Below are 14,297 nucleotides of genomic sequence, written 5' to 3' on the forward strand. Positions count from 1 at the left end.
GTTTGAGTCCGTCCTCTATCCCCAGAGCCCTGATCTGGGGCCCCCTGGGGGGGAGGGGTGTTCCCAGGGCGCCTGCTTCCCCTCAGAGTTGCTGCTGGAAGAAGTGAAGTGTGAGCCTGGAGAAGTCCAAGTCCTAATCGTAGAGCAGGCAGCACACGGTTAAGGACGGGAATGAAGGGCCAGGACCCCAAGGCAACCATCACGCCCATTTCAAGGTCGGTGGCTGTAAACCCTCCTGACTCCAGAGGCAGCCTGGCTGGGCCGCTCGGTGGTCATGTCCCGGACAGGGCTCTACACCCACCTAGTGCATCTCGGAGTTCACCTTGTCCTGGAAGATGTACAGGTTGTTGGTGGCCGCGATGGCGATGATGTTCTCGGCAGGGTGCCAGGCCGTGTGCAGGATCTTCTTGGTGAAGTCCAGGCTGTCCACACTGATGTCATCCCGCCTGCGCTTGCCGCCCACGCACACGCGCCGTGGCTTGAGCACAGCCCGGGGCTTGCTGCTCTCCCTCGATGCCTCCAGGGTCACGTCCCGCTTGGTGTTCCGGTCAAACATGCGGAAGAAGTTGTTGTAGGCCCCGGTCATGATGACACTGGCAGGAGGAGGACGGGCATCAGGCGGGGAGGATATGGAGGGGGGACACGTGCCACGTCTCCAGGGACAGACCCAGGGGCTGCAGGACCCCACCCCCAGGAGGGAGAGATGGGTCCCAGTCCCCACCTCCCACCTTTATTCCTCGCAGGCTCCGCGGACCAGAGTTAAGACCCCTTGACACTCTGCCCAGACACCACGGAGAAAGTTCTCCTGTACTCTCCCTTTTCTCCAGGAGAGAGGCCTGGCCTCCCAGAGGGACGAGGCGCCAGCAGAGGGAAAGCAGAGGGCAAATCAACACAGAAGCCCCGCCCAACTGCCCGGTCCCCACCTGCCACACCCTTCACCATGGTGTCCCAGCACCCTCCTGTTCTGAGTAGCTGAGGGACTAAATGCCCTTTGCACCCTGGGCTGTGTAGGTGTTCACACACCCCCATGTCCCGCTAGAGAATCTGACATTGGTGATCCCCTCCGTTTCTCTTCCCCCACCTCCCCCAAGGAGAGGGGGGTCCTGGGGGTTGGCGGTCAGTCTGCACGGTGGGAGCTGGGACCGCCAGAATGCCAGCTATGGGGCCTGGGCCTAGAGAAGGGGTTTTGGGGTTTGGCCCCCGGAGAGGTCCTGGAGTAGCCAGGCAGGGAGTGGGGGGCAAAGCAACTGAGGAGGGAGGGAGGGGACTCTAGGAAATGAGGTGCCCTAGAATGTTCTTCAGCGGGTGCATACAGTTGGAATTCCTTTCTCCCTTTGGAAGCTGAACATGTTTCTTGGAGGTGTCACTGCTCCGAGACAGAGCTCCGTGGACACCTAGTTAGCAAGGGTTTTGCACATACACCATGTCTTCAGGATCACCAAGTCAGGGGAACAACGCAGGGCAGGGAGATGCTGGAGACAGATGTTCCCCTGGACAGACCAGGAGACGATCTCGTATCAGGCCCCTGGGCTGTGGGAGGTCAGATGCTCATGGAGATCTGGGCAGGGGCGGGGGAGAGCGGATGATGCTGAGTCACAGGCTGAAGGTGATTTGCTTCTTGTAACATGTTCCCTTCCGTGGGCGAATGTGGGGTGGCTAACAGATGCGGGGAGAGTAGACCCGGGCCTCCCTCCCCGCAGCATCTCTACTGGAGCCGGGAACAGAACGCTGTGATCAGGAGTCACACTGTCCCCTCGCCTATGGGTAGTATCTCAGGGTCAGCCCCTTCTAGATGGCGGTGAGGGGAGTGCACAGTGGGGACAACCTCACAGCCACCTGGCTCCTAGACCCGCCTGAGGGGAGTGATCGTCTCGGCAGGGATTAGGGGCTGGACAGACAATCGTCTAGCTCCTTTCTCACTGAGAGGGTGGCCCCTTGGAGTTCCAGTCCTTCCCAGGAAGGATCTCGTGTTTTGGGGTCCTGGTGAATCTGGGCCATCAGTTCCCGGGAGGAAAGCAGAGGCCCTGGGTTCCCACCCACAAGCAGCTTCGGAGCCTCCCCGCCCACCCCAGGCGTGCGGTCCTGATGGCCCGCACCCATGAGGCGAGGCTTTGCACCAGAGTCCACAATCTGCCATGCCAGCATCAGGTGTCTCCTCGCCCTGCCGCCCAAACTGCTTTGTCAGACCTTGTGTTGCGAGACCGGGAGGGTGCGGGTGCTTGGGAGGCAGTGCAGATGGAAAACTTCCTCCCAAAAGCAATTCTTCTGCAACATTCCTGGGTGTCCAGGTAGACCCAGGCAGGGATCCCCTGGATCCCAGCAGAGGGCAGAGGGCACAGGCTGAGTGGGTGATTGGAGAAGAGCTCCATAAAGAGGTTAAGCACAAATGTTCTGGAAGATTCTAAGGGAACCACGGGGGAAAGTGCTGAGCCCTGGGGCTGGAACATTTGGAGATTTTGTTACCAGGCCTGAGGGGTGAGGGGAGAAAAGCTGACAGAGACAGAGACTGAGGGGCAGGCGGGGGGACACCTTGTGGCGTTAACCACTGTGGGCAAGCGCCTGCGGCTGCCCGGGGTGGACATGTCTGGTCTGAGTCCCAGGGCCTGGCCTGGCCTCACTGGAGGAGCGAATGCCGACCCTCAGCCGCAGCCAAACAGAACCGGACCAAGTGGAGCCCCCAGGGCCTGAGGCTTGGGGAGAAGGTAGCAAATGCTCTGTAAGCAGCAGGGAAGGAAGGACCAGAAGCTTCTCTTGTTCACTGCCACACCTCCAAGTTCAGAAGTCCCCCCCACCCCCACCCACAGGTGCTCTAGGGGCATATGCAGATATGAGGGAACGCAGCAGAAGGGTCCCAGGCCTTCACAAAGACACCTGGGGGGAGTCCTAGGAGAGCAGAAGGCTGCCTGGCGCCCCCCACCCCCTGCACCTGACCCTGGGTGGTGGGGGAAGGGGACAGAATGGCTTCTCTGCAGCTGTGCCTGGGGAAGGGGCGCGGCCAGGCCATTCCGTCTTTTGGGGAGATCTGTCACATCTCTGGAGGTGAAGGCAGGATGGGTCTACTCTCTTCTGTTCTGTAACTCTGCCTCTGAAACCTCCGTCTGGAGGGAGGGGGGCAAAGCCATTGCTTGTAGAGACAAAGACGTGGCTTGTGGGGAGGTACAGGGCTACGCTGTGTGGGGAGAGGCCCTCCTGCTCCCACCTTCCCAAAGTAAGCCCCCCTTCTCTCCTCGCACATCAGCTCATCCCAGGAAGGCCGGGTTGGCTCAGATGTCCCCCCAGGTTATGACCCATGAGCCTTCTCTCATGCAGCATGGATCCCCCCCGGTGTAAGAATGTGGAGCGGGCTGGTGACTCCGTCATTGGAACCCAAGCCCACAGGTCACAGGGCTGCCCCCAGGGCTGGCGGGTGCACCAGCAGGCAGCCCCTGGGGATCCGGGCATCTGGCCACTGCACCTGACAGGACCCTGGGCCAGGCCAGGGCATCACCCGGGTGCCCTCCCTCAGACGGTGGCTCACAGCTGAGACCCGGCCATGGGAAGGAGAGTGTGGGCAACAAAGTCAGGGACCCAGAGCTGCTCTCTCAGGGAAAGTCACACCCCAGGGAGCCCACTGGAGACCTAGGGACGCCAGTCGGTCCAGGGGGCTCCCGGCAGCCCAGCCCGTGGAGCGCCCGTGTTTGGGACTTTCGAAGGCCCATGCTGGAGGACAGAGCAGGGGGCCGGGGACAGGTGATGTCAGCGTGGCCACCGAGGCTTGGCAGGGGGCAAGAGGGGCCACTCCACGGCCCAGTGCCAGAGTCGCAAGGCTGCCAGGCAGGGGGGCTGCCAGGGGGTGGCTGGCTAACTGTTGCAACAATGAGGGAACATTCAGGGACACGGTGGCCTGCTCATTATCAGCTCCTCGTGCAGCCTGGGAGATGACGAGCCCACTGGGGAGATTCTGCACATATCTCTTGCTTTCCAGAAAAAGGGGGTATGTTTTCTTGAATGTTCCACCCAGGTGGGAACCCCCCGGCCCCCATGGCCACCCCCAAGGGTGTACGCGACCCAGCTCCTGTCCATTCTTAAATGCACTGACTGTCGTCTGACTCTAGCCCTTCCCCTCTACCTTCACCATCCACATCACCCTTGTTGCTGGCCCAGAGGGACGGCTGTAATAGCCTGCTCACTTGTCCCCCTGATTCTGGCCCCCAGCCCAGCCCCCAAGCCCATCATCCCCTGTACCCACCCCAGGGACGCCCAAGAGCACTTGTTCACCCTGAGACTTAACCTCTGTCCTCAACACCGAGCTATGGCCACATCAGTTGCCCTTCCTTCCCTGAGGTTTCTGCCATGCTGTTCCCTCTCCCTCAGTGCCATGCTGTTCCCTCTCCTCAGTGCCCACCCTCTGTGGGCAAATTCCTACTGGTTTCTTGAGACTTGAGGGCACCTCCTCCAGGAGGCTATCCCCAGGCCCCTCTCCCGATGGGCCCGCACCCACTCCCCTCCTGCCCAGGGCTTTCCTCTGAGCTTTGCTCTGGTCTGTGCCTTGCAAAAGGCACAGGACACAGGGTCCTGCCACGTAGGCAACGGGTCCCATCTCTGCTGTGTCCCTGGTGCCCTGTGCTCTTGGCGGTCCCAAGACTGGAATCTGCAGATCCCGGGCTCATACCTGCCCAGACAGGAAGCACGTTAGGGACAGACTCTGCACCGCACCCTGCAGAGGGGGAAACTCAGACCTCGGGGTCACCAGCTGGGATGCGCTCTGACCTCCCGACCCAGGACAGCAACCCATCAGGCCTGTCTGGCTCAGCAGACAAGGGCGGGGGGTGGGGACCCGCCTGTGGCCCTGCCAGATGCCCCCTTCACTCCCACAGCAGGTGTCCTCTGGTATCAGCTGCTGTCACAGGCTGGGTCCCAGGGAAGGACTGCACCTGCCAGGTAGGCAGCAAATGCACAGGTAGGAAGCGCCGATGAGCCCAGATGCCCTTGGCCCCACGCTTTATTAGAAGGTCATTCCTCTTTCTCTCCCTCCTAATCACCTGCTGTGCCCAGCCCTGGGGCTCAGGGGACACTGCTGAGATGCCAGCAAGAGGAGGACTTTCCTCTTCCCCCAGGGCGAGCAGCTGTGGCACCCCTCCCTCATCCGGCCTCACCCTGAGACCTCCGCCCTGCACCCGGCTGCCCTATTTGGTGGTCACTCCCAGAGCCTGCAGAGGAGAGGGGTCAGCTGTTGGCGACAGACCCACCCAGGGAGCTCATAAAACTGACAGCAGGCCTGCGTGCGGGCCCACTCAGGAGCTTGGGGCCAGGGCCCAGCTGTGGTTTCCAACACCCACGCCGGAAGGCGAGTCTGAGATCCCCGTGGGGCCAAGGCCTCCCCTCCCTGGGCCCAGAGCAGCTGCCGTGGAGATCAGACTGGGGTCAGGAATGTAGCGGGGCAGCCCCAGGCACTAGGTGGTCAGGGGCTGGTGACTGGCCTCACTGTAAAAACACGGGATCAGAAGCCTTTCTCTCTCCACGCACTTTACTTGGGCCTAAGCGGTGAAGGCACACCCCCAGCCCGGTATTGTGGGTGGGGACTTGGGCCAGCCCACTAGGGTTCAAATTCTACCTCGGTCCCTAACATGCTCCCCCCACAATCTCCATGCAGGTTTTTCCAACAATAACATGGGGGTAATGAGGAACCCCAACTCCTGGTGAGCATGGGATTCTTGGTAAAACAGGACAGTGTGGGGCCCAGGAAACTCCAAAAGGTATTTCTTGATTCTAATCATCCTCCTGGCCTGAAGCCCCAGTGGCTAGGTCTGGGACAGAACACTCCAAGCAGGGAAGCGGAAGGAAAGAGGGCATGAGGAATGGTTCCCAGGGAAGGGCCCTGCTGAAGCCCCCTCCCTCCCAGCTTGTGATCCACAGAGGGAAAGGTGGAGTGACATCACTAAAGTCCCTGGCAACCCACACAGCTGGGTGGAAGAGGGAGCCCCCTCCCCACGTGCAGGGAGGAAGGTCTCTCTCATCTCAGAGCACCAGGTCCCAGCATGCCGCAAACCACACCAGGACAGGATGGCCCACTCCTTACATTCCAGAAGGTTCTCTTAACAGAGAGCCCCTGCCCTGGACTGTGTCTATGCAGGTTGCTTCACCTCTGGGCCCCTCATTTTCTTCATCTGCACGTGGGGACGTCAGTCACCACTCTTGTCCCCAGGGCTCTTTGCTCTGGGGACAGCTGTGGGACTGTGGAGCTCTGGACCCTAGGCGCCCCTGCTGGCCAAGCGGGATATGCAATAATCGTGTCCACAGGGACTGGCTCGAAAAGTGAGCATGTAACCCGAACCAAGCCAATAGGACCCCCCAGGAGAACTTCTGGTAGGCACGGGGCGGGCTGTGGGCGGTGAGGTCAGTGCCAGGGAACTACGCGGGAGCATCTTCCGAGCAGTGAGGGGAGCTGCAGGACCGGACGGGGCTAGTGTGTGAGAAGCAGGGAGGCACAGAGATGACAACAGAGAAAGCAATGGCCCCAGGGTACACCTAAGCCCTGGGGTGGCCTTGCCTGCCCCTGCCCAGAACGAGTTTAGGCTTGTCTGACTTCTGCAACTGGAAGACGCCTGGTTGACCCAAATCCCTTTGTCCTAGGCAGAACAGATTAAGGAGAGATTCCTGGAGGAGGTGTTCAGGATGATGTGGAAAGAGGTGGCCCACACCTATGCCTTCCGGAACATTAATAGCCACTGACTAGACACCCCTGAGGCCCCGAGGGAGCAGCTCAGGATGGGCTGGGCCCCAGTCACACCCCCAGGGGCACCCTATCCAACAGGGAAGGCAAATGGAGTCAAGGAGAAAACATGATAAATGCCAAGACACAGATGGAAAACTCAGGAGGCGGGGGGAGGCGGGGCAAGATGGAGAGGGCCCTGAGGGCTTCCTGGAGGAGGCAACCTTCAGTTGAGTCAGTAATCTGAGGTGACAGCCGGAGTGAGCTAGGTGCAGTGACGCCAGGATTTCAGGGTACGGGAGCAGAGCTGGTTGTGGAGGAACCACTGAGGGGAGTGACAGGACCCCCAGGGGTAAAGTGCATGGTAGGAAGTGGCATGAGAGGAAAGAGAGCCTAGCTCCAGGCTCGACACCAACCAGGACAAGCTTGGCCGCTCCGGCTGCTTGGGAGCCAGGCATCGCCTGTGCTTGAGTGCCCCCTGGTGGTCACGTGGAGGAAGGGCATGCAGCGGTCAGAGCCAGTGGAGAACCCCCAGAAAACACACACACAGCAGTGTTGGAATCCCCTCTGGCCAGCAGTATGTCCCTCTCCTGAGATTCTAATGGACCCTGCACCCCAAGACTTGCACTGCCGGTGCTCACTGGGGAGCCCCCAATATGTCAGGGTCTGTAGCTCAGGTCCTGTCCTCACTGGAGGTGTCCAGGCTTGGCCTGAGTACAGGCCTGGAAAGGGTGCGTGCAGGGTGTTCCCTCTGACCCTCTGGGTCAGCCTGCTCTCAAGCCAGGGCCTCTACCCAGGTTTTCTAAGTGTTATTGACAGACCCCCGTGTGACCCGCAGAGACCCCCTGGGCCGGGTGAGCCCCGGGATGTCAGCACAACTCCAGGGGATCCCTATGCCCAGACACGGTGGCCCAGCCCACGTGGGGCCAGCCTGCATGCAGGTGGCTTCCTCTCGGCTTATCCCTGTGGTTTCTGGGCCCTCCTCCCCACCCCCACCCTATGGCCTCAGCATAGGACTTCCTGTCTGCACCTGCCTTGGGCCAGGCCAACAATGTGGAGTCAGGAGCTCATCTTAGGCCATTTCCCGCATGTGTGGGGCTGTGAGATGTGCTCTCCACCCCAGAAAGGAACATCCCTCACCCCAGCGCCCCCGGGAAAGTGGCCATGAGGCTAGGGACCCGGGGCTGACTGGAGGTGGGTATAGTCAGGGACCTGTGGCACCCTATCCTGCCCCAGCATGGAGGGGCTGAGCCCAGGAGCCCCTCAACACCTTCGTTCACCAAGGCTCATGAACGGCACATTCGCACCACGCTGGGTCAGCAGCCAAGGCCCTCCCCAGCCGCGGGGCCTCTGTCCCAGGCCCGGGGTACCTGTCACTCCCGTTCCAGGCACATTCAAACTTGTCAAAGATGCAGTCGTTTTCATACAAGGAACAGAGCTTGCTCCGAAGGTAATCATGGACCTAGTGAGAGAAGGTGCAGGGTGAGCTGGGGCGGGGTGGGGGGGATCCTGGCCCTGCAGCCAGAAGGGTCTCCCTGAGGGTCCGGATGGCCCTCCCGACTCAGCCCCACTCACCTAGAAGGCCCCACAACCTGTCACGGCCGATCCCTGAGCTATGGCCAGAGAGGGGACAGTCACCGTGACAAAGGGAACCATACTGTAGGGACCAAATCCCGGCTCCACCCCTGCCCCTGCTGTGTGATCCTGGGCAAGTGACTACACCTCTCTGAGCTTCAGTTTCTTCCTCCCTTGAGTGATAAAAGCACAAAGCTCATGGGCTGTTGTGGGATCAACCCGAGGAGACTGCCTAGTATAGGGGTCCTGTCCTCTGAGGACAGTCACCATGAGTACAAATCATGGAAGAAAGGGGAGGAGGATGCCCAAGGGCCTCTTGAACACAAGCTCAGCAGGCATCACCTGTCCTGTTTTGGGGATGAGGCACTGCCTCTCAGAGAGGGTGAGTAACTGGCCCAAAGTCACACAGCCTATAACTGGAAGACCAGGACCCTCTACCAGAGTCACCTGCCACCACGGGAGAGATGGTGATGTCCCTGTGGCCCGTGTCCACCTCCCAGCAGCCTGATCCCACAAGTTCTACACCTAGAGGGCCTCGTGGGGGCTTGCTCCCTGCTGGGGATGGGGTCCTGCCCCCTGAGTGGGGCGAGGGAGTGTACAGCGGTGACCCAAATCCCGAATGCCTGTGTGACCCAGTCACTGAACCTCTGTGAGCCTAAGGCTTCCCACCTACAGAGGGAGCGGTGAGACCCTCCAAGCAGACAAATGGGGGCAAAGCACCCTGATCAACTCTGGAGGGATAGACAGAAATACGTGCTCAACTCCTGTTGGGCAGTGACTCAGGCCACAAGCCAGGGGTCAAGTGCGGGGGTGGGGGGGAGAAGAGGGGAGGAGGGGAAGGGAAGGGAGGGGAGAGGAAGCTAAAAGGAGGTGTTCACCCTTTTCTGTCTAGGAAGTTCTTACTCATCTTTAAAAGGAAGTGTGCCCCACCGTCCGCCTCCCTGGGTCCCCAGTCTGAGCCGTCTTGTCCCCTCTGGAGTGTTAGGGCTATCTGCGGCTCCTGTCCCAACTTTCTGTGTTCGTGCGGACCCCCTCCCCCTCCGAAGGTTCACCCTAGTCTCACACAGTGACTTCCCAGCCCGCCCAGGAAGGGGGCTCCACAGCCCTTCCTTCCCCACCCCTGCCTGGACTCCTGTGTGCTCCTCTCCATCCTCTGATGAAAAAGCACACAGCAGACCATCCAGCTGCCAAGGGGATGGCAAGAGGCCCACCGAGGCTGCCCACCACTGAGCCCCCGGTCCCCCCAGTGTTCCCCATCCTTCCCCGTACAAAGGCCACCACCAACAGCATCCCTCCTCACACCTCTTGTTGGTCCCACCCCTCATGCCACTGGTCCAGAATCCAGAGAGATCCAGAGCCCAGCCTCTTCTCACCAGGTCCAGTGCTGCTACCTGCTCCAAGGCCACCTCCCAGATCACGGCAAACACCTCCTGACCGCTCTCCCTGTGTTCTCCTGTGCCCGCCAGCCCCAGTATCTCTCCATGGGCAGCCAGGGAGACCCCTAAGAAACCAAGCTGGATCCTCCAGGGCTCACAACCCCCTGAGCTCTGCCCCTAGTGACTTCTCTGACCTCAGACTCTTCTTCTCTTCCCCTGCTCAAACTGCTGCTCCAACTGGCTCCCCACCATTCCTGGGCCACACCAACCATGAGCCTGCCTCAGGGCCTTTGCACTTACTGTCCCCTCCTCTGGGAGCACCTTTCCCACAGATGGCTGATGCCCTCACCTCCCTCAGACTCTAGCACCCCTACTTTTTTTGCCTCAAACTCTGGTTTGCTTTATTTGTCACACTTTTTGCAGACTGTGATTATTGTGTCTATCTGCCTGGTTTCTGGCCATCTTTCCTGTAGGAATGGATGCCCCTCGAGGCAGGATCTGTCTTGTTCCTCACAGTTTGCCAGTGGGGTGCACAGGGCCTGGTACATCACAGGAGCTTGATACACTTTTCAGAATGAATGAGTGGGTTAGAGACTCAACTTGTGGCCCTCCAGATGCTGCAAGGCTCTGGGTCTGGAAGAGGGTGTAGTGGGGGAGAGGATGGCCTTGCATCCCTACCCAGAGGCTCAAAGGAGAAGGCTGAGCCTTGCACTGGGCTGAGGAGGAGGCTGAGAGGCAGAAAGAGGAGGGCCCAGAGGGCTGTGCTGCGGGACCCAAGAGTGGAGGCCAGGGTGGGGTGGAAGGACTTGTGCATCTTCAAGACCTGGAAGGAGGGAAGCAGAGGGCAGGGCTCTGTGACACCAGGGAATGACCCAAATGTGGGCTGGAGCCATTGGGTTAGGCAGCCCCCCAACCCCAGGTGAACATGGGGGATGGGGACCCTGCATGGCCAGGGGAAAGACGGCATAGAGCCCAGCAGAAGGAATCATGCCAGGCTGCCCCTGATGGGACACTGGCCTGCTTGTGAGTCCCTGAGAAAAAGGGGAAACTGATGCAGGAGGGTCCTGCTATTTCTTTCACACAGGGGCTGGCCTCAGGGAGCCTCCCCCTCCTAGTGAGTCCCTGGCCTGTGGCCACACCACACCAAGGCTCACTGTGTGCCTGTTGTCCAAGACCCTGGAGGGTGAAGCTGCGGCTCCTACTTCTCCCTGAGCCCAGGGTCTAGCCCGGCACAGAACACACCTGCTGATTATGTGTGATAGCTCAGACGAATGGGGATAAATGGTGCCTAGCTTCCTGCAGGCCACAGACAGACTCTCAGGGGCCCGTGTTCAACCCCTCCAAGTCTGCTCTGCTCTGTGCACTCTGCTCCCTGGGAAGTCCCAGCAGCCTCACTGATGCACTGGTCCGAGCACTGACATGCACTGTTCTCCCTCTCCCCGTCCTGCAAGGTCAGCACGCCCAGCCCTCTGGTGGCGCAGCAAGGAAGAGCATGGGCTCTGGGGAAAGCCCTATCAGGTGTGGGGTTTGCCAGCTCTCCTCCTGCAGATATACCATTTAATTCCACTTTCTCCAAATAAAATGGGATCAACAGAACACTGGCCCCACTTTCCTGGACAGCCATGAGGCTTTAGGAGAGGAAAAGTGTGCCAAGGACTCAGCTCAAGGCAGCGCATGCTGAGGGCTGGCTCATGCAACACCCATCCCTATCCCCTCTCCCCTACCTTCCTCAAATATAGACGCCGTGAAACCATCCATTCCCCAGCCTGGTCACAGACCCATTCCAGCCAACGACCTTACAAGAAGTCTTCTGAGGAGTGTTCTGGGAAAGCGTCTGTGCTCCCAAGAAAATATCCAACAGACCCAACCAGTACAGACTTTCACATCCTTCCTATTTCCTTCCTGGAATGAAGGCATAGTTCCTGAGATGTGGCAGCCATTTTGCCACCATGAGGCATTGCACATGAAGGCAGGGAACGGATATACAAATGAGGGTGAGCCAGATCACAGAAGGAGCTGTTGGGATCCCAAGGAGGTCCTGGAGCCACTCGCTGTTCCTGGATGCCCCCTTCAAGACTTCTTCTGAAGGGAGAGAAGTCCCTATGTGTTCAACACTGAGAGTCAGCCAACCACAACTGAGCTGAGCACGACTCTAGAGTGTAACAGCCAAAAATGTTAGTCACTGTGTTGGTTTTATGTAACTATTGTCATTTTAGAATCAGTAGGCCAGCTGGCTGGAAGCAAAGCACCCAGCTCTCAGCCTTGTCTCCAGGATAGTCTCCTCCCACTTTAGTGGGCCCTCACATGTTCTGAGGTTCTCTGGAAGTTACGGGTGCTCTCCCTGCAAGACGCCTGTATTAAACATAGCACCTAGTTTCAGGGTCTGTGGGCCTTTATTGACTCCGGGCTTCGGAAGGCTGAGGACCTCCGTGGATCTCGAGACAGTCATTTCCCAGCCTGGATCTAGGAGGGGCTGATCACTCCTGCACCTGAGCTGGGACTGGGTCATGTCTGCCCCAATCTCCAGACTCTGCCATCTCCTGAGGGTCAGAGGAGATGCTGATCCCTCCCTGGGGTGGACAGTGTGAAGAGAGGCCTAGGAGACAACTGGAGGACTGGGCAGGACCTCTGGTAAACACATGGCTCGCAATGGGGCTGCCACCAGGAGCCGTGACAGACCTTCCATGAGCCCTTCCCAGGAGGGGGTAGAAGCTCAGGGAAGGGTCTGAAGGGATCATATACACCTGTAGGCGTATGACCTCCAGACTGAGCTCCCGGTCTCTCCCCGAAGCTCTGTTCCCTTCCCTGTGAGCCCCCCCTCAGCCTCCCAGGACACCCCTTACCCCAGGCCCCAGCAGGGAGGGAGGACAGGAAAGGGGCTGGAGGGCTCTGCATCCATCACCGTCCAGCTGTAAGGCAGGTCCCAATAGTCCTGGCCTCTTGGCACCCACGTCCCCTTCCTGCCCAGTAGAGCTGATGGCACTCCCTTTGCGGGGACAATAAGGAACAGAGGTAACAAACAGAAGTGCGTGACCCCTGTGGACACCTAGTACTTGGTGACACAGTGAGGGTTTGCCTGGGCTTCTGGTGGAGTCTTGCTCTAACATCCCATGAATTTTGTTTTCTACCCCTAAGAGATCTGGGTAGCTCATAACACAAAGCTGATGGATAACGCCTTTCTGGGGGGGGGGTCCCCTGCTTCAGCTGAAGTGCCTGATTTCCACGGCTTGTGGCTAAGGATCTAGAAACAGAATATGCCCCCTATCCCAGCCCCACGCTCTGGAGGGCTGCTCTCCAGGGGGGTAGGGGGAGGGCAGGGCTTCTCCCGCCTTAACCTGGGCTATAGACCCCGGCTCCAAGGAAGGACCACATCTGCACCTTTAGTCACCTGAACCCTCGAACTGGGCCAAGGCTGAAGCTCACCCTTGTTCCCCCGGGCTCCGGATCACAGAGGCCAGCAAGTGGACAGCACCCACTGACCCCACGAGGCAGGACTGAGCACACACTTGTGCTCTTGGCCGAGCTGGGGGCTGGGGACGGACTGCCTGGTTTCCTAAGCCTTACTGTCTTCGCCTCCAATATGGGGATATGAACGCCACCTCTGCAGCCAAGGATGTCCCCTCCAGGGGGGATTCCGGGCACAGGGGATGGAGGCTGGGAGGGGCTCCCGTCTGTCTGGGCTGCAGCTCCTACCTGGTAGGTCTCTATGGGCCTCGCCTCCATGTTCAGGTCCCAGACTTTGACCGTGAGATAATCCCGGGTGAGCATGTACCGGCCACTGTGGCTGAACTTCACGTCCGACACAGAGGAGATGATCTCGGAGAAGAAGGAGCGGTTACTGGGGTCCTCGGGCTCTTCGAATACTGTGGAGACAGAGAACAGATGGCCATCACCAGGTTGCTCGGCCCCATGGGCCAGAATAACCGATGACTCTGTTTTCATCCTGGGATCTCGCTGAGTGGTCCTTCCTTCATTCATTCATCAAACCTGTAACTGACCACCTGTCAGGCTGGGGGCCTGAGCAACCTTCCCAGAAGGGAAGGAGCAGCTTCTGGAACAACGGTTATTGAACATCTGGTCTCAGCCAGATTCTGTGAAGAGACCTACTGTACATTACCTCATCTAACTGCCTAATAAAAACGTCTCCTCGGTCCCACCATCACTCCCATTTCATAGCCAGGAACACTGAGGCATCAAGGGCTAAAAGCCACGCCCCAGGCGCTGAGCTAGAAGAAAGCTTTGGAGTGGGGATTTGAACCCAGAGCGGCACTGACTGTGGTGTACTCTGCTGCCACCTACTGGTGATGCTGAGCGCCAGGACCAAGAGGTGTCCTAACATTTTCTCACACAAGGGGCAGTGTCCTAGACAAAGCTGGGCACTGCTTGTGGCCCGGGACCTCTGCCCATGCGGCACTGGGTGGTCGCAGCTGAGCCCTGGTGGCAGGCACGTTTGGTTCAGCTGCCGCGGGGATTGTGGCAAAATCACATCTTGCTGCCCAGAAGGAGCTGGCGTCCCAGGTGCCCTCTGCCCCCCACCTCTTATGGTCTCAGACCACATGCTCCACACAGGAAGCTGCTTACATGGCTCCTGAAGGTGACAGCTTGCTGCCCCTACTGGACTGGGGGACAGAATGCCCAGTGAGTGGCTCCCCAGG

At 59.3% G+C, this 14,297-nt stretch overlaps 1 protein-coding gene across 1 annotated transcript in view; it reads right to left on the minus strand.

The window, feature by feature from the left end:
- Nucleotides 1-301: 301 nt before the first annotated feature.
- The window catches only part of LOC111149174 (protein phosphatase 2 regulatory subunit Bgamma), a 125,634-nt gene continuing 111,638 nt past the window's right edge, over nt 302-14,297 (minus strand). Inside the window, exons 7-9 of the mRNA XM_022506114.1 lie at nt 13,336-13,505; nt 8,062-8,153; nt 302-593 (exon numbers count right to left, since the gene is read on the minus strand). Of these exons, the coding sequence (XP_022361822.1) occupies nt 302-593; nt 8,062-8,153; nt 13,336-13,505 (554 nt within the window). The remainder of the gene's footprint in view (nt 594-8,061; nt 8,154-13,335; nt 13,506-14,297) is intronic.

The sequence above is a fragment of the Enhydra lutris genome, unplaced genomic scaffold, assembly GCF_002288905.1.
Source record: "Enhydra lutris kenyoni isolate GAN:26980312 unplaced genomic scaffold, ASM228890v2 scaffoldscaffold21, whole genome shotgun sequence".
NCBI classification, from domain to species: domain Eukaryota; kingdom Metazoa; phylum Chordata; class Mammalia; order Carnivora; family Mustelidae; genus Enhydra; species Enhydra lutris.